Source organism: Eucyclogobius newberryi, unplaced genomic scaffold, assembly GCF_026437365.1.
Source record: "Eucyclogobius newberryi isolate DKJ021-1_F unplaced genomic scaffold, fEucNew1.0.hap1 SCAF_1, whole genome shotgun sequence".
Lineage (NCBI taxonomy): Eukaryota > Metazoa > Chordata > Actinopteri > Gobiiformes > Gobiidae > Eucyclogobius > Eucyclogobius newberryi.
The window spans coordinates 52,961,425-52,988,101 of record NW_027315723.1 but is presented as its reverse complement, the minus strand read 5'-3'; the positions used below and the strand labels follow the sequence as shown (position 1 = coordinate 52,988,101).

Below are 26,677 nucleotides of genomic sequence, written 5' to 3'. Positions count from 1 at the left end.
AACCGCTCTGAGGTGAAATCAGGTGAGGCGGAGCAAACAGGAGCACCACCTACAGCACCACCTACAACACCACCTACAGCACCACCTACAGCACCACCTACAGCACCACCTACAACACCACCTACAGCACCACCTACAGCACCACCTACAGCAGAACCGCTCTGAGGTGAAGTCAGGTGAGGCGGAGCAAACAGGAGCACCACCTACAGCACCACCTACAACACCACCTACAGCACCACCTACAACACCACCTACAGCACCACCTACAGCACCACCTACAGCAGAACCGCTCTGAGGTGAAGTCAGGTGAGGCGGAGCAAACAGGAGCACCACCTACAGCACCACCTACAACACCACCTACAGCACACCTACAACACCACCTACAGCTCCACCTACAGCACCACCTACAGCTCCACCTACAGCTCCACCTACAGCACCACCTACAGCTCCACCTACAGCTCCACCTACAGCACCACCTACAGCTCCACCTACAGCACCACCTACAGCACCACCTACAGCAGAACCGCTCTGAGGTGAAGTCAGGTGAGGCGGAGCAAACAGGAGCACCACCTACAGCACCACCTACAACACCACCTACAGCACCACCTACAACACCACCTACAACACCACCTACAGCACCACCTACAGCACCACCTACAACACCACCTACAGCACCACCTACAGCAGAACCGCTCTGAGGTGAAGTCAGGTGAGGAGGAGCAAACAGGAGCACCACCTACAGCACCACCTACAACACCACCTACAGCACCACCTACAGCACCACCTACAGCTCCACCTACAGCACCACCTACAGCTCCACCTACAGCACCACCTACAGCTCCACCTACAGCACCATCTACAGCTCCACCTACAGCTCCACCTACAGCACCATCTACAGCTCCACCTACAGCTCCACCTACAACACCACCTACAGCTCCACCTACAGCACCACCTACAACACCACCTACAGCTCCACCTACAGCACCACCTACAGCACCACCTACAGCAGAACCGCTCTGAGGTGAAGTCAGGTGAGGAGGAGCAAACAGGAGCACCACCTACAGCACCACCTACAACACCACCTACAGCACCACCTACAGCTCCACCTACAGCACCACCTACAGCTCCACCTACAGCACCACCTACAGCTCCACCTACAGCTCCACCTACAGCACCATCTACAGCTCCACCTACAGCTCCACCTACAGCACCACCTACAGCTCCACCTACAACACCACCTACAGCACCACCTACAGCTCCACCTACAGCACCACCTACAGCTCCACCTACAGCTCCACCTACAGCACCATCTACAGCTCCACCTACAGCTCCACCTACAACACCACCTACAGCACCACCTACAGCTCCACCTACAACACCACCTACAGCTCCACCTACAGCACCACCTACAGCTCCACCTACAGCACCATCTACAGCTCCACCTACAGCTCCACCTACAACACCACCTACAGCACCACCTACAGCTCCACCTACAGCTCCACCTACAGCACCATCTACAGCTCCACCTACAGCTCCACCTACAACACCACCTACAGCACCACCTACAGCTCCACCTACAACACCACCTACAGCTCCACCTACAGCACCACCTACAGCTCCACCTACAGCACCATCTACAGCTCCACCTACAGCTCCACCTACAACACCACCTACAGCTCCACCTACAGCACCACCTACAGCTCCACCTACAGCACCATCTACAGCTCCACCTACAGCTCCACCTACAACACCACCTACAGCACCATCTACAGCTCCACCTACAGCTCCACCTACAACACCACCTACAGCACCACCTACAGCTCCACCTACAACACCACCTCTACATCTGGACTCAACTGGGCTCAAATCAGAACCCAACAAAGCGTGAACGTGCCTTTAGTCAAGTTACAAGCTTCAAAACTCAAATCCACTGCCATTCTCTGCCATCTAATGTCACGCCGCTCACGTGACTGCTAATGTCACGCCGCTCACGTGACAGTGACTGCTAATGTCACGCCGCTCACGTGACAGTGACTGCTAATGTCACGCTGCTCACGTGACTGCTAATGTCACGCCGCTCACGTGACAGTGACTGCTAATGTCACGCCGCTCACGTGACAGTGACTGCTAATGTCACGCCGCTCACGTGACTACTAATGTCACGCCGCTCACGTGACTGCTAATGTCACGCCGCTCACGTGACAGTGACTGCTAATGTCACGCCGCTCACGTGACTGTGACTGCTAATGTCACGCCGCTCACGTGACTGTGACTGCTAATGTCACGCCGCTCACGTGACTGCTAATGTCACGCCGCTCACGTGACTGTGACTGCTAATGTCACGCCGCTCACGTGACTGTGACTGCTAATGTCACGCCGCTCACGTGACTGTGACTGCTAATGTCACGCCGCTCACGTGACTGTGACTGCTAATGTCACGCCGCTCACGTGACTGTGACTGCTAATGTCACGCCGCTCACGTGACTGTGACTGCTAATGTCACGCCGCTCACGTGACTGTGACTGCTAATGTCACGCCGCTCACGTGACTGTGCGACAGCAGCTTTGATTAGCAAGAGTGACATATCATTCTGCAAATCTATTGACATTTCAGACGGTGACAAATGTCTACATATGCAACAACCATAAAACCGTTGTATTCCTCAAAGTCACGGTCCATATGTCAGATGTAAAGTTTAGAATAATTAAAATGCTTGATTGTGGCGTGATGGGACGTCAGGCTGTGTACAAATGCTCCCTGTGTTCTTGTCCATGCTGTTACACCATTAAAACCCCATTTGCCATTTCCCTATTGCCCCCATAGAATAAACAGAATGCTTGTGTCTATAGTCTTTCTTTTCTAAGTGATGCATCGGCGTTCCACTGGCAGCACTCAAAGGCCCTTAAACAGTGATTAAAGTAGCATCAGTCAGAGCAGAAGTGTCACCATTTAAAAGGCTAATGCATCGCATGCTATAATAACAGTGCAGTGCTCAGGTCGGACATTAGCCCTGTGTAAAGAGATACCTGCTCGTTACTGTTGCATATTGGGCTCACTTAACACCACTTTAGTCATCGTGATGATGTTCGCTGGAAAGGTCAGCACTTGTTTAGGACAACTGCTGTATCATTGTTACGTGAGATGATGCCTTTTTCTGTACCTTAATTAGGCTCCTAAAGCATGAAACAAGACTCAAGATTTAAACAAACATGGATGCTTTGAGCACAGCAATAAACTGTTAATCTAAAGTGAGAGAATGTATGGATCATCTTCTGAATGTGGGACTTCTGTTTATAACGCTGACTGACTAGTCGCACTTCTCCACCCAGCACCCTGCACCCTCCACCCAGCACCCTGCACCCAGCACCCTGCACCCTCCATCCAGCACCTTCCACCCAGCACCCTGCACCCTGCACCCTCCACCCAGCACCCTGCACCCTCCACCCAGCACCCTCCACCCAGCACCCTCCACCCTGCTCCCTCCACCCAGCACCCTCCACCCTGCACCCTCCACCCAGCACCCTGCACCCAGCACCCTGCACCCTCCACCCAGCACCCTCCACCCAGCACCCTCCACCCTGCACCCTCCACCCAGCACCCTGCACCCAGCACCCTGCACCCTCCACCCAGCACCCTGCACCCAGCACCCTGCACCCTCCACCCAGCACCCTGCACCCAGCACCCAGCACCCTGCACCCTCCACCCTGCACCCTCCACCCAGCACCCTGCACCCTCCACCCTCCACCCAGCACCCTCCACCCAGCACCCTCCACCCTCCACCCAGCAACCTGCACCCAGCACCCTGCACCCTCCACCCAGCACCCTCCATCCAGCACCCTCCACCCAGCACCCTGCACCCTCCACCCTGCACCCTGCACCCTGCACCCTGCACCCGGCATTTGCCTTTAAAATCTCCTTTTCACCCAGAAACCGAGGAGCAAGACGCTGTAAGCAATGACTAAACTCTGAAAAGGCAAGGGAGGCGATGCTTCGAGAACTAAACAATCAAAACTGAAGGACTTTAGCCTCGGCAGAAAACCCATTTCCCCACAAGCTAACGAGGCTAAAGAAATCACAGGGGCGAGGAGGGGACATCACAGCGGTGAGGAGGGGACATCACAGGGGCGAGGAGGGGACATCACAGCAGTGAGGAGGGGACATCACAGGGGCGAGGAGGGGACATCACAGGGGCGAGGAGGGGACATCACAGCAGTGAGGAGGGGACATCACAGGGGTGAGGAGGGGACATCACAGGGGTGAGGAGGGGACATCACAGGGGCGAGGAGGGGACATCACAGCGGTGAGGAGGGGACATCACAGGGGCGAGGAGGGGACATCACAGCAGTGAGGAGGGGACATCACAGGGGTGAGGAGGGGACATCACAGGGGTGAGGAGGGGACATCACAGGGGCGAGGAGGGGACATCACAGGGGTGAGGAGGGGACATCAAAGGGGCGAGGAGGGGACATCAAAGGGGTGAGGAGGGGACATCACAGCGGTGAGGAGGGGACATCACAGGGCTGAGGACATCACAAGGGCGAGGAGGGGACATCACAGGGGCGAGGAGGGGACATCACAGCGGTGAGGAGGGGACATCACAGGGGTGAGGAGGGGACATCACAGGGGTGAGGAGGGGACATCACAGGGGCGAGGAGGGGACATCACAGGGGCGAGGAGGGGGACATCACAGGGGCGAGGAGGGGATATCACAGGGGCGAGGAGGGGGATATCACAGGGGCGAGGACATCACAAGGGCGAGGAGGGGACATCACAGCGGTGAGGAGGGGACATCACAGCGGTGAGGAGGGGACATCACAGGGGCGAGGAGGGGACATCGCAGCGGTGAGAAGGGGACATCACAGTGGGGGACATCACAAGGGCGAGCAGGGGACATCACAGAGGCGAGGAGGGGACATCACAGGGGCGAGGAGGGGACATCACAGGGGGGGACATCACAAGGGCAAGGAGGGGACATCACAGGGGCGAGGTGGGGACATCACAGGGGGAGACATCACAGGGGCAAGGAGGGGACATCACAGGGGCGAGGAGGGGACATCACAGCGGTGAGGAGGGGACATCACAGGGGCGAGGAGGGGACATCACAGCGGTGAGGAGGGGACATCACAGGGGCGAGGAGGGGACATCACAGGGGTGAGGAGGGGACATCACAGGGGTGAGGAGGGGACATCACAGGGGCGAGGAGGGGACATCACAGGGGTGAGGAGGGGACATCACAGGGGTGAGGAGGGGACATCACAGGGGCGAGGAGGGGACATCACAGCGGTGAGGAGGTGACATCACAGGGGTGAGGAGGGGACATCACAGCGGTGAGGAGGGGACATCACAGGGGCGAGGACATCACAAGGGCGAGGAGGGGACATCACAGGGGCGAGGAGGGGACATCACAGCGGTGAGGAGGGGACATCACAGGGGTGAGGAGGGGACATCACAGGGGTGAGGAGGGGACATCACAGGAGCGAGGAGGGGACATCACAGCGGTGAGGAGGGGACATCACAGGGGTGAGGAGGGGACATCACAGCGGTGAGGAGGGGACATCACAGGGGCGAGGACATCACAAGGGCGAGGAGGGGACATCACAGGGGCGAGGAGGGGACATCACAGGGGCGAGGAGGGGGCCATCACAGGGGCGAGGAGGGGATATCACAGGGGCGAGGAGGGGGACATCACAGGGGCGAGGAGGGGATATCACAGGGGCGAGGAGGGGACATCACAGGGGCGAGGAGGGGATATCACAGGGGCGAGGAGGGGACATCACAGCGGTGAGGAGGGGACATCACAGGGGGGGACATAACAGGGGCGAGGAGGGGACATCACAGGGGCGAGGACATCACAAGGGCGAGGAGGGGACATCACAGGGGCGAGGAGGGGACATCACAGGGGCGAGGAGGGGGACATCACAAGGGGGAGGAGGGGACATCACAGGGGCGAGGAGGGGACATCACAGCGGTGAGGAGGGGACATCACAGCGGTGAGGAGGGGACATCACAGGGGCGAGGAGGGGACATCACAGGGGCGAGGAGGGGACATCACAGCGGTGAGAAGGGGACATCACAGTGGGGGACATCACAAGGGCGAGCAGGGGACATCACAGAGGCGAGGAGGGGACATCACAGGGGCGAGGAGGGGACATCACAGGGGGGGACATCACAAGGGCGAGGAGGGGACATCACAGGGGCGAGGTGGGGACATCACAGGGGGAGACATCACAGGGGCAAGGAGGGGACATCACAGGGGCGAGGAGGGGACATCACAGCGGTGAGGAGGGGACATCACAGGGGCGAGGAGGGGACATCACAGCGGTGAGGAGGGGACATCACAGGGGAGGACATCACAAGGGCGAGGAGGGGACATCACAGGGGCGAGGAGGGGACATCACAGGGGCGAGGAGGGGGACATCACAGGGGCGAGGAGGGGACATCACAGCGGTGAGGAGGGGACATCACAGCGGTGAGGAGGGGACATCACAGGGGGAGACTTCACAGGGGTGAGGAGGGGACATCACAGCGGTGAGGAGGGGACATCACAGGGGGGGACATCACAGGGGCGAGGAGGGGACATCACAGGGGCGAGGACATCACAAGGGCGAGGAGGGGACATCACAGGGGCGAGGAGGGGACATCACAGGGGCGAGGAGAGGGACATCACAAGGGGGAGGAGGAGACATAACAGGGGTGAGGAGGGGACATCACAGCGGTGAGGAGGGGACATCACAGGGGTGAGGAGGAGACATCACAGGGGCGAGGAGGGGACATCACAGGGGCGAGGAGGGGACATCACAGCGGTGAGAAGGGGACATCACAGGGGGGGACATCACAAGGGCGAGCAGGGGACATCACAGAGGCGAGGAGGGGACATCACAGGGGCGAGGAGGGGACATCACAGGGGGGGACATCACAAGGGCGAGGAGGGGACATCACAGGGGCGAGGTGGGGACATCACAGGGGGAGACATCACAGGGGCAAGGAGGGGACATCACAGGGGCGAGGAGGGGACATCACAGCGGTGAGGAGGGGACATCACAGGGGCGAGGAGGGGACATCACAGCGGTGAGGAGGGGACATCACAGGGGAGGACATCACAAGGGCGAGGAGGGGACATCACAGGGGCGAGGAGGGGACATCACAGGGGCGAGGAGGGGGACATCACAGGGGCGAGGAGGGGACATCACAGCGGTGAGGAGGGGACATCACAGCGGTGAGGAGGGGACATCACAGGGGGAGACTTCACAGGGGTGAGGAGGGGACATCACAGCGGTGAGGAGGGGACATCACAGGGGGGGACATCACAGGGGCGAGGAGGGGACATCACAGGGGCGAGGACATCACAAGGGCGAGGAGGGGACATCACAGGGGCGAGGAGGGGACATCACAGGGGCGAGGAGGGGGACATCACAAGGGGGAGGAGGAGACATAACAGGGGTGAGGAGGGGACATCACAGCGGTGAGGAGGGGACATCACAGGGGTGAGGAGGAGACATCACAGGGGCGAGGAGGGGACATCACAGGGGCGAGGAGGGGACATCACAGCGGTGAGAAGGGGACATCACAGGGGGGGACATCACAAGGGCGAGCAGGGGACATCACAGAGGCGAGGAGGGGACATCACAGGGGCGAGGAGGGGACATCACAAGGGCGAGGAGGGGACATCACAGGGGCGAGGTGGGGACATCACAGGGGGAGACATCACAGGGGCAAGGAGGGGACATCACAGGGGCGAGGAGGGGACATCACAGCGGTGAGGAGGGGACATCACAGGGGTGAGGAGGGGACATCACAGGGGCGAGGAGGGGACATCACAGCGGTGAGGAGGGGACATCACAGGGGAGGACATCACAAGGGCGAGGAGGGGACATCACAGAGGCGAGGAGGGGACATCACAGGGGCGAGGAGGGGACATCACAGGGGGGGACATCACAAGGGCGAGGAGGGGACATCACAGGGGCGAGGAGGGGACATCACAGGGGCGAGGAGGGGGACATCACAGGGGCGAGGAGGGGACATCACAGGGGCGAGGAGGGGACATCACAGCGGTGAGGAGGGGACATCACAGGGGGAGACATCACAGGGGCAAGGAGGGGACATCACAGGGGCGAGGAGGGGACATCAAATGGGCGAGGAGGGGGACATCACACGGGCGAGGAGGGGATATCACAGGGGCGAGGAGGGGACATCACAGCGGTGAGGAGGGGACATCACAGGGGCGAGGAGGGGACATCACAGCGGTGAGGAGGGGACATCACAGGGGCGAGGAGGGGACATCACAGCGGTGAGAAGGGGACATCACAGGGGGGGACATCACAAGGGCGAGCAGGGGACATCACAGAGGCGAGGAGGAGACATCACAGGGGCGAGGAGGGGGACATCACAGGGGCGAGGTGGGGACATCACAGGGGGAGACATCACAGGGGCAAGGAGGGGACATCACAGGGGCGAGGAGGGGACATCACAGCGGTGAGGAGGGGACATCACAGGGGTGAGGAGGGGACATCAAAGGGGCGAGGAGGGGACATCACAGCGGTGAGGAGGGGACATCACAGGGGAGGACATCACAAGGGCGAGGAGGGGACATCACAGAGGCGAGGAGGGGACATCACAGGGGCGAGGAGGGGACATCACAGGGGGGGACATCACAAGGGCGAGGAGGGGACATCACAGGGGCGAGGAGGGGACATCACAGGGGCGAGGAGGGGGACATCACAGGGGCGAGGAGGGGACATCACAGGGGCGAGGAGGGGACATCACAGCGGTGAGGAGGGGACATCACAGCGGTGAGGAGGGGACATCACAGGGGGAGACATCACAGGGGCAAGGAGGGGACATCACAGGGGCGAGGAGGGGACATCAAATGGGCGAGGAGGGGGACATCACACGGGCGAGGAGGGGATATCACAGGGGCGAGGAGGGGACATCACAGCGGTGAGGAGGGGACATCACAGGGGCGAGGAGGGGACATCACAGCGGTGAGGAGGGGACATCACAGGGGGGGACATCACAGGGGCGAGGAGGGGACATCACAGCGGTGAGGAGGGGACATCACAGGGGGGGACATCACAGGGGCGAGGACATCACAAGGGCGAGGAGGGGACATCACAAGGGGGAGGAGGGGACATCACAGGGGCGAGGAGGGGACATCACAGGGGCGAGGAGGGGGACATCACAAGGGGGAGGAGGGGACATCACAGGGGCGAGGAGGGGACATCACAGGGGCGAGGAGGGGACATCACAGCGGTGAGGAGGGGACATCACAGGGGCGAGGAGGGGGACATCACAGGGGCGAGGAGGGGACATCACAGAGGCGAGGAGGGGACATCACAGCGGTGAGGAGGGGACATCACAGGGGGGGGACATCACAGGGGCGAGGAGGGGACATCACAGAGGCGAGGAGGGGACATCACAGGGGGCTTCGTCCAGAATATGTGCTCCTACATAGACCAGACGCTGATAAACCATGAGGTCTGATAATGTCAATATCAAGGTATTGCAGCAGTCTAAGCAGGGACTCCCAGACCACCCTCACCCCAGACACAGGGATAGCGGGGCGTTCCCAGGCCAGCCGAGAGACATAGTCCCTCCAGCGTGTCCTGGGTCTTCCCCGGGGCCTCTCCACAGGGAGGCGCCCAGGATTCAAGAAAAACAAAATAGCACCTCACACCCTGTATTTCCAACAGTGTGATCAAAACACTACAGAACCATCTCCAGGAGCGATGTCTTCTCCTCAGAGCGGTTTAAAGCTCGAAAAGAAACACTCTCTTTGCTTTCAGCAACTTTGAACTGGGCCCTTAAAACGTCAGACCCCTCCGAGTTTGAAAGTCATATCCCTGATACCAAAAGAGGAAAAGGAGTGTGCCTCTTATAGACCCTTTACTACTCTGGATGTGGACTATCGTGTGTAGAGCTACATTTAAGATGTTAAGTCAAGATGTAAGTTTAACCCCCTGAAGCTTTGATATGTTGAAAGAATTCAACAGGACTAAACATAGTAATGACCATTATAACCCTCTGAGATATGTATTTAAGCTTATAAATATAAACTTTCAAGGGGAAAAATACCTAAACTATATAAATGTATTAACACTTTGCACACTCTACTAATTATATCATCCATAAATGGGAAAGCACCATGTGAAAATGCACATTATTCACAAGTAAACAGTGTTATAGACCGTCCCACTCAATTTCAGAACTTTGTATTTGGGCCTCAAAACTCCTGCCGCGGACACGATCAATGGACATCTTTGGAATATACTGTTGGGGCAAGAAAAAGGCCATGAAAAAGAAATGGATGACACAATCTGCTGGACCGACGCTGTAACAGACACAAGGAAGATTCTAGACTTTGGACAAGAGCGGAGCTTTTTAAGGTTGTGTTGTGTTGTTGTTTTCTTTATTTTTAATTTATTTTTTGAATCCTGAATGACAAAAAGATAATATAAAATAAGTGGCTGCGATTGAACTGGTCCTGACTCTTGTGCCTTCCAAATGTACAGATAATTGTACACATCTATTCCGGGGTAAATAAGAGCTGTTCTCTGCGATGCTAAAGGTCGATAGTTTTCCTCAGAGAGTTGTGAAAAGTGCTTTTAGGGTGAGTTCACGTTTGTCCTGTGAGTGCGGCTCATTTGGAAAAGTTTGAACATAAACGGCCTGCACTTAACATGTGTCCAATTATACCACCACACCGGGCTTCACCGGGCTTCACCGGGCTTCACCGGGCTTCATCGGGCTTCTCCAGGCTTCACCGGACTTCACCGGGCTTCACCGGGCTTCACCGGGCTTCACCGGGCTTCTCCAGGCTTCTCCAGGCTTCACCGGACTTCACCAGGCTTCACCAGGCTTCACCGGGCTTCACCGGGCTTCACCGGACTTCACCAGGCTTCACCAGGCTTCACCGGGCTTCACCGGGCTTCACCGGGCTTCACCGGGCTTCACCGGACTTCACCAGGCTTCTCCAGGCTTCACCGGGCTTCACCGGGCTTCTCCAGGCTTCTCCAGGCTTCACCGGACTTCACCAGGCTTCACCAGGCTTCACCGGGCTTCACCGGGCTTCACCGGACTTCACCAGGCTTCACCAGGCTTCACCGGGCTTCACCGGGCTTCACCGGGCTTCACCGGGCTTCACCGGACTTCACCAGGCTTCTCCAGGCTTCACCGGGCTTCACCGGGCTTCTCCAGGCTTCTCCAGGCTTCACCGGACTTCACCAGGCTTCTCCAGGCTTCACCGGACTTCACCAGGCTTCACCGGGCTTCACCGGGCTTCACCGGGCTTCACCGGGCTTCACCGGGCTTCTCCAGGCTTCACCGGGCTTCACCGGGCTTCACCGGACTTCACCTCCTCCTCAGCATCCCTCTCATCGTCCTCATCCTCTCTACCCTCTCCTCATATCTACCACCACCAGTCTCCAGACCTGGGGGGAGACGTCCAATAGAATTCCATGATGGAGCGTCCCTAATGTCTTCTACCGGGGTCTGAGCGCCAAACCGCCCATGTCATAAAGCTAAATGCTTTATCACATTTATTTCAAATATCAAGACATTCCTTTCCACTGTTTCCTGTTAGCGCTCGCTGCTAAGTTGCTAAGTTTGTAAACACTAGAGTGAAATGCATTGTGGGAAAGCTGCAGCGCTGGGCCGTGTGCGGGAGAAGCTCTGGGTCAAATGCGTCTCAAAGTCAAACCTTTGCACCGCTGCATTCACTCAAGTCTTTAGAGATGGGGTGTCGTAGTGAGCGGCCTTACCTGTGCCACGTTACCAGAGGGTCAGGGGATCCGGAGGTGATGCAGGTGAAAGTGATAGACTCCTGGTAATCGGCCGTGGCGTTAAAAGACTGCTGGAAAACGGACAACTCTGGAGGCACTACGGAGACAAAAGAAGAAACACAAATGTCACAAGTGCATATGATGTTTGCCACGTTTAACTACAACGATTCTCTTTTTCGTGCTTGTTGTGTCCCATTCAGAATCCATCTGCTTTTAACTACGTTTGTTCAGATATTTAAACAAAAAAAGCCTTAGTTGGTTTGAAATTGTGTTCTAAATCACCATCTTGGCTCAAATCACCATCAGATTCAGGAGGAGCAGGTTTAGGTCTTGGTGGTGCAACACTGGAACAGCTCTAGACTCTCCATCGGGTGCTCCAGGGCTCATGGGAGTTTGCCCAACCAGTCCACATGTGCTTTGTGGATCTGGAGAAGGCTATTGACCGTGTCCCTCGGGGTGTCCTTTGGGGGGTGCTCCGGGAGTACGGGGTTCGGGGCCCTTTGCTCAGGGCTGTCCAGTCCCTGTATGACCGGAGCAGGAGCTGTGTTCACTGCAGTGAGTCAGACCTGTTCCCATGAGGGACTCCTCAGGGCTGCGCTTTGTCACTGCTTCTGTTCATAGTTTTTATGGACAGAATTTCTAGGCCCAGTCAGGGGTCAGAGGGTGTGGTCAGGGGTCGGAGGGTGTGGTCAGGGGTCAGAGGGTGTGGTCAGGGGTCAGAGGGTGTGGTCAGGGGTCGGAGGGTGTGGTCAGGGGTCAGAGGGTGTGGTCAGGGGTCAGAGGGTGTGGTCAGGGATCAGAGGGTGTGGTCAGGGGTCGGAGGGTGTGGTCAGGGGTCAGAGGGTGTGGTCAGGGGTCGGAGGGTGTGGTCAGGGGTCAGAGGGTGTGGTCAGGGGTCAGAGGGTGTGGTCAGGGGTCGGAGGGTGTGGTCAGGGGTCAGAGGGTGTGGTCAGGGGTCAGAGGGTGTGGTCAGGGGTCAGAGGGTGTGGTCCTCAAGGCGCTTCAGCACGGAGCTGTCCTCCACACACAGGATTACCTGGACCACTTTGCAGACTCAAACTACTACTTCATATGTAACTTCTATCATGACAAATACTACTACTACTACTACTACTACTACTACTACTACTACTACTACTATTACGGTGCATAAAATGTACTCTGAGTGAGCCAGTAGTACACTTTTCTCACCATTACCTCCTTTACTATTGCTGGAGCTGTACTTACTAGTAACAGAAGTGCCATTTGTTTTATTCTTATGGCCTTTACTTTCGTTTTGGTCATAGACGTGTGTGTTTACTTGCATTTCATAAAACACTGGCCTCCTCGTTCTCCTGTGTCCACTCTGTCCATCGTTATATCTAAAATAGCTCTAGCTCCTCCCCCTATCGACTGGTTTGGCCTTGATGTCCTAACGCTCAAGTAGATCAAGTGTGTAAATTGAGTTTGTCGGACTTTAGTTTTTACGAACAGATGTCGCCTCTTCTGGAGCGTCCATGTTGCTGGCAGCTGCTCGCTTACATTGTTGGCTTTTTCATATTTTAGCTGTCATACTTCGCCCAATCCAAGGAGAATTGTAGCATTTTCTGGACATCTGGGAGTGTTTTTTATGGCGGCAGTAATTAATTGATTTTATCCTCCAAAAGTACAAAATGTGAGCACTTATTTTCACATATTCGGGGTCACGAGGGAGTCGTGGAGATAAAGTGCTGTTGGGTAAAGAATAACTTGGGGATAAGGAATGAAAACAAAGTAAGATGGAGGACGGTAATGAACCTGAGCCTCTACGTGAACCACGCCCTGTGGAAGAGGCGGGACGACAACACCATGTGTGGCTCCCACAAGAACACCAACATCAGGGACAGCATACAGTATATTTATACATATATATATATATATATATATATATATATATATATATATATATATATATATATATATATATATATATATGTGTGTATGTATGTATGTATATGTATATATATGTACGACGCTACTACATGACAGACAAACGGTCTTTTCCTCTGGACACGTTGTTTCCCTGTAGCGACAAAGTGAACCTCAACATTAATTTCTCAACAAAAGAAACGGTAATTACAATAACTCAACAGTTTTATTCAAGAATAAAAAGGTCATGTAAGGCATGACCTTTAGGCAGAGGAGCTCCTAAAAGCACCACAGCTCACCACGCCCACTGCAACATGAAACTCATTCAAGAGGCCAAAAAGTACTAATAAGATAAGATAAGATAAGATATTCCTTTATTGTCCCACATGGGGAAATTTCATTGGTGCAACGCAGGTAGATCCAGAGGTAGATACAGAAGAACAGATCACTTATAGGAAGTCTGAAAAACACTTTCAGTAGAAGATCTCCTATAAATAAATAAAAACTCCCATAGACAAATAAATAAATAAATACCATTGCGTGTGATCCCGACAGTAATTGCACATGAATATGTGTCACGACAGCACATGAATTGCACATGAATTTCACAGTAATTGCACATGAATTGCACATGAATTTCACAGTAATTGCACATATGACAGAATTGCACATCAGTATTAGGTTAGGTCAGTATTGCGACGGGATAACGTGACGATCTCCGGGTAAGACGACTGTTCTCTGCAGTTTCATGAGTTCCGCCCCGCCCCCCGGCTCCGGCGCCGGCCCCGCCCCCCGGCTCCGGCGCCGGCCGGGGGGCGGGGCCGGAGAGTGGGGGGCGGGGCCGGGGGACTCAGAGCCAAGACACATCGCAACGACATGACGAAAACACTCAATCCAGCCGAATAAAGTCAAAACAAGTTAATTTAAAGCGATTCCAGTGTGTGTCCCGATCGTTGGTGAAGTTCCTCTTTCATATAAACGTGTATATAAACGTGTACCGACGACACGCCGTACTTTAGCGCGGCCGGAGGGCGCGGGGGGGGGGGGGGGGGGCTGGTGGGCTCGCTCGGAGCTAGCTCACGTCACAACAACACAACAAGTGTATTATTATAGTGCTATACAGTACACACAGTACTGCACATCTACATACACTACATACAGTACTGCACATCTACATACACTACATACAGTACATACAGTACTGCACATCCACAAACAGTAGTAAGTAAGTAAGTAAGTAAATTGTATTTCTATAGCACCTTTCACAGACAGAGGTCACAAAGTGCTTCACAAACACAGAATAAAACGATAAAAACACAAAAAACGTACAGTGAACAATACATATACAACAATATACAGTCAAATCAGCCGCTAAATCAAGTGCATTTAAAAGGCTTGACTAAATAAAAAGGTTTTGAGCTGAGCCTTAAAAGCAGTAACTGAGTCCAGTGACCGTAAGGAGAACGGAAGATCGTTCCAGAGTCTGGGGGCAACAGCCTGGAAGGATCGGTCTCCTCTGGTCCCAAAACGGGTGCGAGGAACCAGCAACAGTTCCTGGTCCAAGGACCTTAGTGAGCGAGAGGGAGTGTACGGTTTAATCAGATCGATAATGTACGATGGGACCTGACCATTTAAAGCTCTAAAAGTCTGAACAAGGATTTTAAACTGTATCCGGTAGGAGACCGGCTCCAGTGAAGGGCTTTAAGAATGGGTGAAATGTGGGCCCTTCTATTTGTGCGGGTCAAGATCCTCGCTGCAGAGTTCTGGACCAGCTGCAGACGAGAGAGTTCCTTCTTGTTAAGACAGGAAAAAAAAAACTATTACAGTAGTCTAAACGTGAGACACAAATGCATGAATTATAACTTCCAGTATAACTACCATTTTCCTGAGCTTAGAGATTTTCCTCAACTGAAAGAAACAGTTCCTCGTCGTTGGAGTGGTGCTCTAAAGACATGTCTTTAGAGCTCTAAAGACATGTCTTTGTCAAAGACAACACCCAAGATAGTCCAATCAGGTCCCTCAGTCTGTTCAACAGGATATGATGGTCGACAGTGTCAAAGGTCAACCGTGCAGACAGATCCAACAGAACTAAAACAGTGCATTTCCCAGAATCAGCAGACATCATAATGTCACTAGACATTTTCAACAATGCGGTTTCCGTAGAATGATGTTTGCGGAAACCAGATTGAAAAGTACATACAGCACATACAGTACTGCACATCTACAGACAGTACATACAGTACATACAGTACTGCACATCTACAGACAGCACATACAGTACTGCACATCTACAAACAGTACATACAGTACATACAGTACTGCACATCTACAGACAGTACATACAGTACTGCACATCTACAAACAGTACATACAGTACATACAGTACTGCACATCTACATACAGTACATACAGTAGTGCACATCTACATACAGTACATACAGTACTGCACATCTACATACAGTACATACAGTAGTGCACATCTACATACAGTACATACAGTATATACAGTACTGCACATCTACATACAGTACATACAGTACTGCACATCTACATACAGTACATACAGTACTGCACATCTACATACAGTATATACAGTACTGCACATCTACATACAGTACATACAGTACTGCACATCTACATACAGTATATACAGTACTGCACATCTACATACAGTACATACAGTACTGCACATCTACATACAGTACATACAGTACATACAGTACATACAGTACATACAGTACTGCACATGTGTGGTTGCTACCACCACATAGTGGGTTAGATTCCCGGCCCCAGCTTTTTGCTTAATGTCCATACCCTCTTTCTCCTATTTAACAGCTGCCCTGCCAAAAAAACATACCCGCAGCAGCAGAACATCCACCGCCTCAGCCTCTCTCTAACACCCTTCTCCACAGCGCACCCAAACACGACACATCCTGCTCGGTAATCGCTGTCAAATTGAGCCCGAGCTTTTTCAAACGCTTCTTCCTCTCGCTCCGTCGGACTGAGATGATTGACGACTCCAAACTGTGACGCTCAAGGACACGAGCGCTGAGCCCGACGCCCAAAACAACTACAACTGTGGGTGTGAGGAGCAGAGTAAGACAACCAGCATTTAAGAGAGGAGGCAAAACAGAAAGGGCAGCGAGGAAGCAGGAAGAAGCCTTGTTTTCTGCACTGTGGTTGGTTTCTGCGGTAACACACGAAAGATGAGAACAATATCAGTTTGCTTTTGTCTTCATTGCGTCTGCATGAAATATCATCATTTCAGACGGTGCAATCTTGTGCGGCCTCTAGAAGTCTGGTGTAACCTTTCTGTTTTGTTCATGCTTTTACCAGAAGGTTCCACAGTATGGCATTAAACTTATACATCTCACATTTATATAGCTCGCATTTATTCAATTACAGGAATAAACTACTGCGTCAGGAGAAATGCCTTCAGAATGGGGGTGTCAGTACAAAAATAGATAATTACAGTTAAGTGAACAGAAACTTATTCCATGTTCCAAAAAACTAAATAGTTATGAGAATAAAAAATGTGCGTTGTGTAAAAGAAATGAAAGACTTGAGGCATTCTATCAAGGTAAAAACACAAATGTCATTGAGGACTCTCAAAGGAAATAGTTTGCTAAAAATGCCACATTTTAAGAGAAAATGAAGGACAAATGAAATAGTTTCTCTTTAAAGTATTCAAGAATTAATAGAAAATACTTGATTGCGTTTGGGCTCATGGCTTTGGGCCCTGGGCATTCTTTGTGTTTCCAAGAAGAATGACGTCCTGAAGCGTGTTAAAGCTTCACTGTGTAACATTTCTGCTGATAGATTGTGTTGTTATGGTGTCGTAATCTGTGGTAAGAGAATCTGACTGAAGGCACCCCGCAGCTGAAGTACGAGCGAGGGCGGCGGTGGGACATTCAGGCCCGTGTCCTCGTGTCAAAGGTCATCACACAGATACAACCACAACAAACATAGATCACTGACTTTCACGTAGGAACTGCATCAAGTGATTTGCTCCCGGCTGCAAAATGAACACAGTTTTTCTGTCTAAAGCAAACAGCAGGTGGTGGTCTGCGGTGGAGGGGCCGCGAGTGTGAGCGAGAGTGTGCGAGCGAGTGTGAGCAAGAGTGTGCGAGGGTGTGCGAGTGTGAGCGTGTGTGTGCGAGCGAGTGTGAGAGAGGGTGTGCGAGCGAGTGTGAGCGTGTGTGTGCGAGTGTGAGCGTGTGTGTGCGAGCGAGTGTGAGCAAGAGTGTGCGTGTGTGTGCGAGTGTGAACATGTTTGTGCGAGTGTGAGCGAGAATGTGCGAGGGTGTGCGAGTGTGTGCGAGAGTGTGTGAGTGTGAGCGTGTGTGTGTGTGTGAGCGAGTGTGAGCGAGAGTGTGCGAGGGTGTGCGAGTGTGAGCGTGTGTGTGTGATTGTGAGCGTATGTGTGCGAGAGTGTGCGAGCGAGCGTGAGCGTGAGTGTGCGAGCAAGCATGAGCGAGGGTGTGCGAGGGTGTGTGTGCGAGCGAGCGTGAGCGAGAGTGTGCGAGTGTGAGCGAGGGTGTGCGAGTGTGAGCGTGTGTGTGCAAGCGAGTGTGAGCGAGAGTGTGTGAGCGAGAGTGTGCGAGGGTGTGCAAGTGTGAGCGTGCGTGTGCAAGCGAGTGTGAGCGAGAGTGTGCGAGAGTGTGTGAGTGTGAGCGTATGTGTGCGAGAGTGTGCGAGCGAGCGTGAGCGTGAGTGTGATAGCAAGCATGAGCGAGGGTGTGCGAGGGTGTGTGTGCGAGCGAGCGTGAGCGAGAGTGTGCGAATGTGAGCGAGGGTGTGCGAGTGTGAGCGAGAGTGTGCGAGCGAGTGTCAGCGAGGGTGTGTGAGGGTGTGCGAGTGTAAGCGTGTGTGTGCGAGAGTGTGCAAGTGTGAGCGTGTGTGTGCGAGAGTGTGCGAGTGTGAGCGTGTGTGTGCGAGCGAGTGTGAGCAAGAGTGTGCGAGGGTGTGCGAGTGTGAACGTGTGTGTGCGAGAGTGTGCGACTGTGAGCGTGTGTGTGCGAGCGAGTGTGAGCGAGGGTGTGCGAGCGAGTGTGAGCGTGTGTGTGCGAGTGTGAGCGTGTGTGTGCGAGTGTGAGCGTGTGTGTGCGAGCGAGTGTGAGCAAGAGTGTGCGAGGGTGTGCGAGTGTGAACGTGTGTGTGCGAGTGTGAGCGTGTGTGTGCGAGTGTGAGCGTGTGTGTGCAAGCGAGTGTGAGCGAGAGTGTGTGAGCGAGAGTGTGCGAGGGTGTGCGAGTGTGAGCGTGCGTGTGCAAGCGAGTGTGAGCGAGAGTGTGCGAGCGAGTGTGAGCGAGGGTGTGTGAGGGTGTGCGAGTGTGAGCGTGTGTGTGCGAGAGTGTGCGAGTGTGAGTGTGTGTGTGCGAGCGAGTGTGAGCAAGAGTGTGCGAGGGTGTGCGAGTGTGAACGTGTGTGTGCGAGTGTGCGATTGTGAGCGTGTGTGTGCGAGCGAGTGTGAGCGTGTGTGTGCGAGTGTGAGCGAGAGTGTGCGAGAGTGTGTGAGTGTGAGTGTGTGTGTGCGAGAGTGTGCGAGTGTGAGTGTGTGTGTGCGAGCGAGTGTGAGCAAGAGTGTGCGAGGGTGTGCGAGTGTGAACGTGTGTGTGCGAGTGTGCGATTGTGAGCGTGTGTGTGCGAGCGAGTGTGAGCGTGTGTGTGCGAGTGTGAGCGAGAGTGTGCGAGAGTGTGTGAGTGTGAGCGTATGTGTGCGAGAGTGTGCGAGCGAGCGTGAGCGTGAGTGTGATAGCAAGCATGAGCGAGGGTGTGCGAGGGTGTGTGTGCGAGCGAGCGTGAGCGAGAGTGTGCGAATGTGAGCGAGGGTGTGCGAGTGTGAGCGAGAGTGTGCGAGCGAGTGTCAGCGAGGGTGTGTGAGGGTGTGCGAGTGTAAGCGTGTGTGTGCGAGCGTGTGCAAGTGTGAGCGTGTGTGTGCGAGAGTGTGCGAGTGTGAGCGTGTGTGTGCGAGCGAGTGTGAGCAAGAGTGTGCGAGGGTGTGCGAGTGTGAGGGTGTGCGAGTGTGAACGTGTGTGTGCGAGAGTGTGCGAGTGTGAGCGTGTGTGTGCGAGCGAGTGTGAGCGAGGGTGTGCGAGCGAGTGTGAGCGTGTGTGTGCGAGTGTGAGCGTGTGTGTGCGAGTGTGAGTGTGTGTGTGCGAGCGAGTGTGAGCAAGAGTGTGCGAGGGTGTGCGAGTGTGAACGTGTGTGTGCGAGTGTGAGCGTGTGTGTGCGAGTGTGAGCGTGTGTGTGCAAGCGAGTGTGAGCGAGAGTGTGTGAGCGAGAGTGTGCGAGGGTGTGCGAGTGTGAGCGTGCGTGTGCAAGCGAGTGTGAGCGAGAGTTTGCGAGCGAGTGTGAGCGAGGGTGTGTGAGGGTGTGCGAGTGTAAGCGTGTGTGTGCGAGAGTGTGCAAGTGTGAGCGTGTGTGTGCGAGAGTGTGCGAGTGTGAGTGTGTGTGTGCGAGCGAGTGTGAGCAAGAGTGTGCGAGGGTGTGCGAGTGTGAACGTGTGTGTGCGAGTGTGCGATTGTGAGCGTGTGTGTGCGAGCGAGTGTGAGCGTGTGTGTGCGAGTGTGAGCGAGAGTGTGCGAGAGTGTGTGAGTGTGAGCGTATGTGTGCGAGAGTGTGCGAGCGAGCGTGAGCGTGAGTGTGATAGCAAGCATGAGCGAGGGTGTGCGAGGGTGTGTGTGCGAGCGAGCGTGAGCGAGAGTGTGCGAATGTGAGCGAGGGTGTGCGAGTGTGAGCGAGAGTGTGCGAGCGAGTGTCAGCGAGGGTGTGTGAGGGTGTGCGAGTGTAAGCGTGTGTGTGCGAGCGTGTGCAAGTGTGAGCGTGTGTGTGCGAGAGTGTGCGAGTGTGAGCGTGTGTGTGCGAGCGAGTGTGAGCAAGAGTGTGCGAGGGTGTGCGAGTGTGAACGTGTGTGTGCGAGAGTGTGCGAGTGTGAGCGTGTGTGTGCGAGCGAGTGTGAGCGAGGGTGTGCGAGCGAGTGTGAGCGTGTGTGTGCGAGTGTGAGCGTGTGTGTGCGAGTGTGAGCGTGTGTGTGCGAGCGAGTGTGAGCAAGAGTGTGCGAGGGTGTGCGAGTGTGAACGTGTGTGTGCGAGTGTGAGCGTGTGTGTGCGAGTGTGAGCGTGTGTGTGCAAGCGAGTGTGAGCGAGAGTGTGTGAGCGAGAGTGTGCGAGGGTGTGCGAGTGTGAGCGTACGTGTGCAAGCGAGTGTGAGCGAGAGTGTGCGAGCGAGTGTGAGCGAGGGTGTGTGAGGGTGTGCGAGTGTAAGCGTGTGTGTGCGAGAGTGTGCAAGTGTGAGCGTGTGTGTGCGAGAGTGTGCGAGTGTGAGCGTGTGTGTGCGAGCGAGTGTGAGCAAGAGTGTGCGAGGGTGTGCGAGTGTGAACGTGTGTGTGCGAGAGTGTGCGATTGTGAGCGTGTGTGTGCGAGCGAGTGTGAGCGTGTGTGTGCGAGTGTGAGCGTGTGTGTGCGAGCGAGTGTGAGCAAGAGTGTGCGAGGGTGTGCGAGTGTGAACGTGTGTGTGCGAGTGTGAGCGTGTGTGTGCGAGTTTGAGCGTGTGTGTGCAAGCGAGTGTGAGCGAGAGTGTGTGAGCGAGAGTGTGCGAGGGTGTGCGAGTGTGAGCGTGCGTGTGCAAGCGAGTGTGAGCGAGAGTGTGTGAGCGAGGGTGTGTGAGGGTGTGCGAGTGTAAGCATGTGTGTGCGAGAGTGTGCGAGTGTGAGCGTGTGTGTGCGAGCGAGTGTGAGCAAGAGTGTGCGAGGGTGTGCGAGTGTGAACGTGTGTGTGCGAGCGAGTGTGAGCGAGGGTGTGCGAGCGAGTGTGAGCGTGTGTGTGCGAGTGTGAGCGTGTGTGTGCGAGCGAGTGTGAGCAAGAGTGTGCGAGGGTGTGCGAGTGTGAACGTGTGTGTGCGAGTGTGAGCGTGTGTGTGCGAGTGTGAGCGTGTGTGTGCGAGCGAGTGTGTGCGAGCGAGTGTGAGCGAGAGTGTGCGAGGGTGTGCGAGTGTGAGCGTGTGTGTGTGTGCGAGCGAGTGTGAGCGAGAGTGTGTGAGCGAGAGTGTGCGAGGGTGTGCGAGTGTGAGCGTGTGTGTGCGAGAGTGTGCGAGCGAGTGTGAGCTTGAGTGTGCGAGTGCGCGTGAGCGAGAGTGTGCGAGCGAGCATGAGCGAGGGTGTGCGAGGGTGTGTGTGCGAGCGAGAGCGAGAGAGTGCGAGTGTGAGCGTGTGTGTGCGAGAGTGTGTGAGTGTGAGCGTATGTGTGCGAGCGAGCGTGAGCGTGAGTGTGCGAGCGAGCGTGAGTGTGCGAGCGAGCATGAGCGAGAGTGTGCGAGCGAGCATGAGCGAGGGTGTGCGAGTGTGAGCGTGTGTTTTCAAGCGAGTGTGAGCGAGAGTGTGCGAGGGTGTGCGAGTGTGAGCGTGTGTTTTCAAGCGAGTGTGAGCGAGAGTGTGCGAGGGTGTGCGAGTGTGAGCGTGTGTGTGCAAGCGAGTGTGAGCGAGAGTGTGCGAGCGAGTGTGAGCGAGGGTGTGTGAGGGTGTGCGAGTGTGAGCGTGTGTGTGCAAGTGTGAGCGTGTGTGTGCGAGAGTGTGCGAGTGTGAGTGTGTGTGTGCGAGCGAGTGTGAGCGAGAGTGTGCGTGTGTGTGCGAGAGTGTGCGAGCGAGCGTGTGCGAGCGAGCGTGAGCGAGAGTGTGCGAGCAAGCATGAGCGAGGGTGTGTGTGCGAGCGAGCGTGAGCGAGAGTGTGCGAGTGTGAGCGAGGGTGTGCGAGTGTGAGCGTGTGTGCAAGCGAGTGTGAGCGAGAGTGTGCGAGCGAGGGTGTGTGAGGGTGTGCGAGTGTGAGCGTGTGTGTGCGAGAGTGTGCAAGTGTGAGCGTGTGTGTGCGAGCGAGTGTGAACGAGAGTGTGCGAGGGTGTGCGAGTGTGTGCGAGAGTGTGAGCGTGTGCGTGCGAGAGTGTGCGAGCGAGCGTGTGCGAGCGAGCGTGAGCGAGAGTGTGCGAGCAAGCATGAGCGAGGGTGTGTGTGCGAGCGAGCGTGAGCGAGAGTGTGCGAGTGTGAGCGAGGGTGTGCGAGTGTGAGCGTGTGTGCAAGCGAGTGTGAGCGAGAGTGTGCGAGCGAGTGTGAGCGAGGGTGTGTGAGGGTGTGCGAGTGTGAGCGTGTGTGTGCGAGAGTGTGCAAGTGTGAGCGTGTGTGTGCGAGCGAGTGTGAACGAGAGTGTGCGAGGGTGTGCGAGTGTGTGCGAGAGTGTGAGCGTGTGCGTGCGAGAGTGTGCGAGCGAGTGTGAGCTTGAGTGTGCGAGCGCGTGAGTGTGTGCGAGAGTGTGCGAGTGTGAGCGTGTGTGTGCGAGAGTGTGTGAGCGTGTGCGAGTGTGAGCGTGTGTGTGCGAGAATGTGCGAGTGTGAGCGTGTGTGCGCGAGAGTGTGCGAGCGAGTGTTAGCTTGAGTGTGCGAGCGCGTGAGTGTGTGTGTGTGCGAGAGTGTGTGAGGGTGTGCGAGTGTGAGCGTGTGTGTGCGAGAATGTGCAAGTGTGAGCGTGAGTGTGCGAGAGTGTGCGAGCGAGCGTGAGCGAGGGTGTACAAGGGTGTGCGAGCAAGTGTGAGCGAGAGTGTGAGCGTGTGTGTGCGAGAGTGTGGGTTTAGGGGTTAGGGTAGGGGTTAGGGGTTTAGGGGTTAGGGTAGGGGTTGGGGGTTTAGGGGTTGGGGGGTAGGGGTTAGGAAACCACAAACTGGTGACCTCTGCATGCAGGGTTAGGGACTCAAGAGGAGGTTTGCAGCATTCAGAGACGGCTGCAGCAGCAGAGCTGGAGCTGCATAGTGGAATCAGAGGTGGGGGGGGGTCAGGGGGGAGAAATATAGACCTTTTTCTTACAATGTCAGATAAATCAATGGATGTAAATGAAACATTAAAGCAGTGTTGAAGTTTTCACGTAAAAGTCTTTATGTTGAGAGATGGTAAAACAGTGTCATAAACAGTTATGGATCCAGGTGTAACTGTTGTAACTGTGATGCTCTTGTGGGGTCCCCTTGAGGTTGTGGGGTCCCCTTGAGGTTGTGGGGTCTCCTTGAGGTTGTGGGGTCTCCTTGAGGTTGTGGGGTCCACTTGAGGTTTTGGGGTCCCCTTGAGGTTGTGGGGTCCACTTGAGGTTGTGGGGTCCACTTGAGGTTGTGGGGTCCCCTTGAGGTTGTGGGGTGACAAGGACAGAGGTGATAGTGATGGATTGAAACGTTGTGCAACTGTTGTCAAATTGAAATCACAGACAGACTCTTGGTTGATCATTCACACAGTTACAGCCTTTCTACTGTCCAGACTTTGATGAAACGCTGGGGACTTGGCATTTACAGGGTCAGCAGCCTGTCATTGCACACGTGCTTATAGGCAACACACCGGTCTTTTATCAACTGGCCAATGAATATGTATGAGCGCGCATGGCGGAAAAGCAAATGTATCCACTTTGCACAAACGTTCAGGGTGAGTGAGCTGAGCAGGGCCTGACAGGGGCGGCCCTGGCAGCAGTGGACACAAGGCCAGACAAATGGAAAGGCTTTGAATGGAAATGTCAATTCAAAAACCACCAATGTTCATTCTATCTATCTATATATATATATATATATATATATATATATATATATATATATATATATATATATATATATATATATATATCCTGTATGTATCCTGTATAAACTTGGTCCATGAACATGGTCCATGTCTTTGTTCTGATTCGGTCCTCATCTAAATTCTCCAGTACAGCATGAGAAAAGGAACATTGGAATGGGAAATTAAACTCCAATACCCAATTCCAATAAGTTCCTTGGATGTATCTTTTTAATCTGGATTATTTTTGTGTTTCAGTTGGTGTATTTTGAGATGCAGCGTGGATGGACTTATCCAATGGCACTGGAAATATCTAATGGTTGAAATGTATTATATTTCCTCCATGGCCAAATGCAAGCCAAAGAAAGTCAAAATAAGTCTTCCAATGCCGAAGAGAAGAAAAACCTCCAGGTATGGCACAACTTGTGCAGTTTAGAATTCTGCTCAGCTAAAACGTTACAAGATTCTCGAGGTGAAAAAGCCCACGCTTTCTCCCATGACAAAAGTGTGAATCTCCGAGTGGTTCAGGAAATACATTGTTTTTACTGACTTTTGCACAAACATGCACTTTTAAGACTTGGACTAGGTACTGGGGGATGCCCTGCAGCTAGCGCCCTCTAGGGGTGGTCCAACATTCAAAGACACAGCTTCTGCTCTTTTCCTATAACTTTGTCCATCTAAACTCTCCACTGCCCTCCATAGAAACCAACTCAGGTCCATTGATAAAACATGAGTTCCTCTTGTTGGTCTGGAAGTCATGGGTGCAGTTCTGTGTGAACTTAGGGCACAGACCCCACAAAAACAGACCAGCTCGTTACCAGCTTGTTCTCTTCACCGGCAGCTCATTGAAAACCCAGCCCTGACCTCCAGCACAGCCCTGACCTCCAGTACAGCCCTGACCTCCAGTACAGCCCTGACCTCCAGCACAGCCCTGACCTCCAGTACAGCCCTGACCTCCAGTACAGCCCTGACCTCCAGACCAGCCCTGACCTCCAGCACAGCCCTGACCTCCAGCACAGCCCTGACCTCCAGACCAGCCCTGACCTCCAGCACAGCCCTGACCTCCAGCACAGCCCTGACCTCCAGTACAGCCCTGACCTCCAGCACAGCCCTGACCTCCAGTACAGCCCTGACCTCCAGTACAGCCCTGACCTCCAGTACAGCCCTGACCTCCAGACCAGCCCTGACCTCCAGTACAGCCCTGACCTCCAGCACAGCCCTGACCTCCAGACCAGCCCTGACCTCCAGCACAGCCCTGACCTCCAGCACAGCCCTGACCTCCAGCACAGCCCTGACCTCCAGACCAGCCCTGACCTCCAGCACAGCCCTGACCTCCAGACCAGCCCTGACCTCCAGCACAGCCCTGACCTCCAGACCAGCACACTGCAATCTCAATGTGACCCATGCTAAATCTGTCTGACAAACATGTGCTAAAACTTTTACTACGTTTATGACTAGTTCTGCTTCTCTCTTTTGACACAGAAAATCATTGTAAACCTCTGCTACTCCATTAAGAACACAATTAGCCACTCAGTTATAATTAATAATGGACTATTGAATGTGGCAATTTAACTGTTATTCTTTCAACAATATATTTTGAGACATTAACATTTCATCAATGGCATTTACAGTCCTGAAAACAGAACCAGAACCTGTTGAACAGAGTAAAACATTTCCTCTGTGTAACAGTCAAAGCCACTCAGATGTTCAGATGGAGACGAGGGAATCGTGAGCTGGTCAATTAGTCCGAACATCCGAACATAACTAACCCATAACATTTGAACAACTCATGAGGAGTTTTTGGACTCAAGGACTATATAACAATGAGGGAGTGAGTATGAAGAAAAAAGTAACTAAGAAAATCATAATTATTTTGGGCCAAGGATACGTACATGTTTGTTGTTTTGGGTTTTGGGTTTTTTAACAATCTTTTTAGGTGCTCATAAAACATATACAAATCGCATATTGACCAATGCTTTTCAATCCAATTTTATATGTTAAATAAAAACAAATGGATATGAAGATAAAATCCTCAAACATGTATTTTGGACACTATTCCAAACATGGCTGTACTATGCTAACCAATTGATTTTGCATAGTTTTACAGCGCCATCTTTACATACAATATATGTTACCGTCACAATTAGAATCTAAATGTCAATATTTTTTTTCTTAGATCTCTTGATAAATAATTTAGAAATGGCCTTCACAAGATTCAATGCAGCCCAGAACAACAACTCTGGCAATGTTATGAATGGTGCATTAAAATGAGTTAGATGGCGCACATATTTTAGTCAAATTCACTAGTTGAAAGGTGTTCATTCCACTCCAACACATTTTTAAATTAAAAACAACAGGTTTCAAACTGTAAAACGTAAACGTAACTGTCTTGCACAAAAACAGATGTCTCCTCTCAGGCTGGCAGCATACAAGATAAAACGCT

General features: G+C 53.9%; 1 protein-coding gene across 3 annotated transcripts in view; it reads right to left on the bottom strand.

Moving 5' to 3' along the window:
* The window catches only part of LOC140362610 (neural cell adhesion molecule 2-like), a 535,654-nt gene that overhangs the window by 142,878 nt on the left and 366,099 nt on the right, over positions 1–26,677 (bottom strand). For all 3 annotated transcript variants that reach the window (XM_072448723.1, XM_072448705.1, XM_072448713.1), the window contains exon 6: positions 11,757–11,874. In XM_072448723.1, coding sequence (XP_072304824.1) covers positions 11,757–11,874 — 118 coding nt within the window. The remainder of the gene's footprint in view (positions 1–11,756; positions 11,875–26,677) is intronic.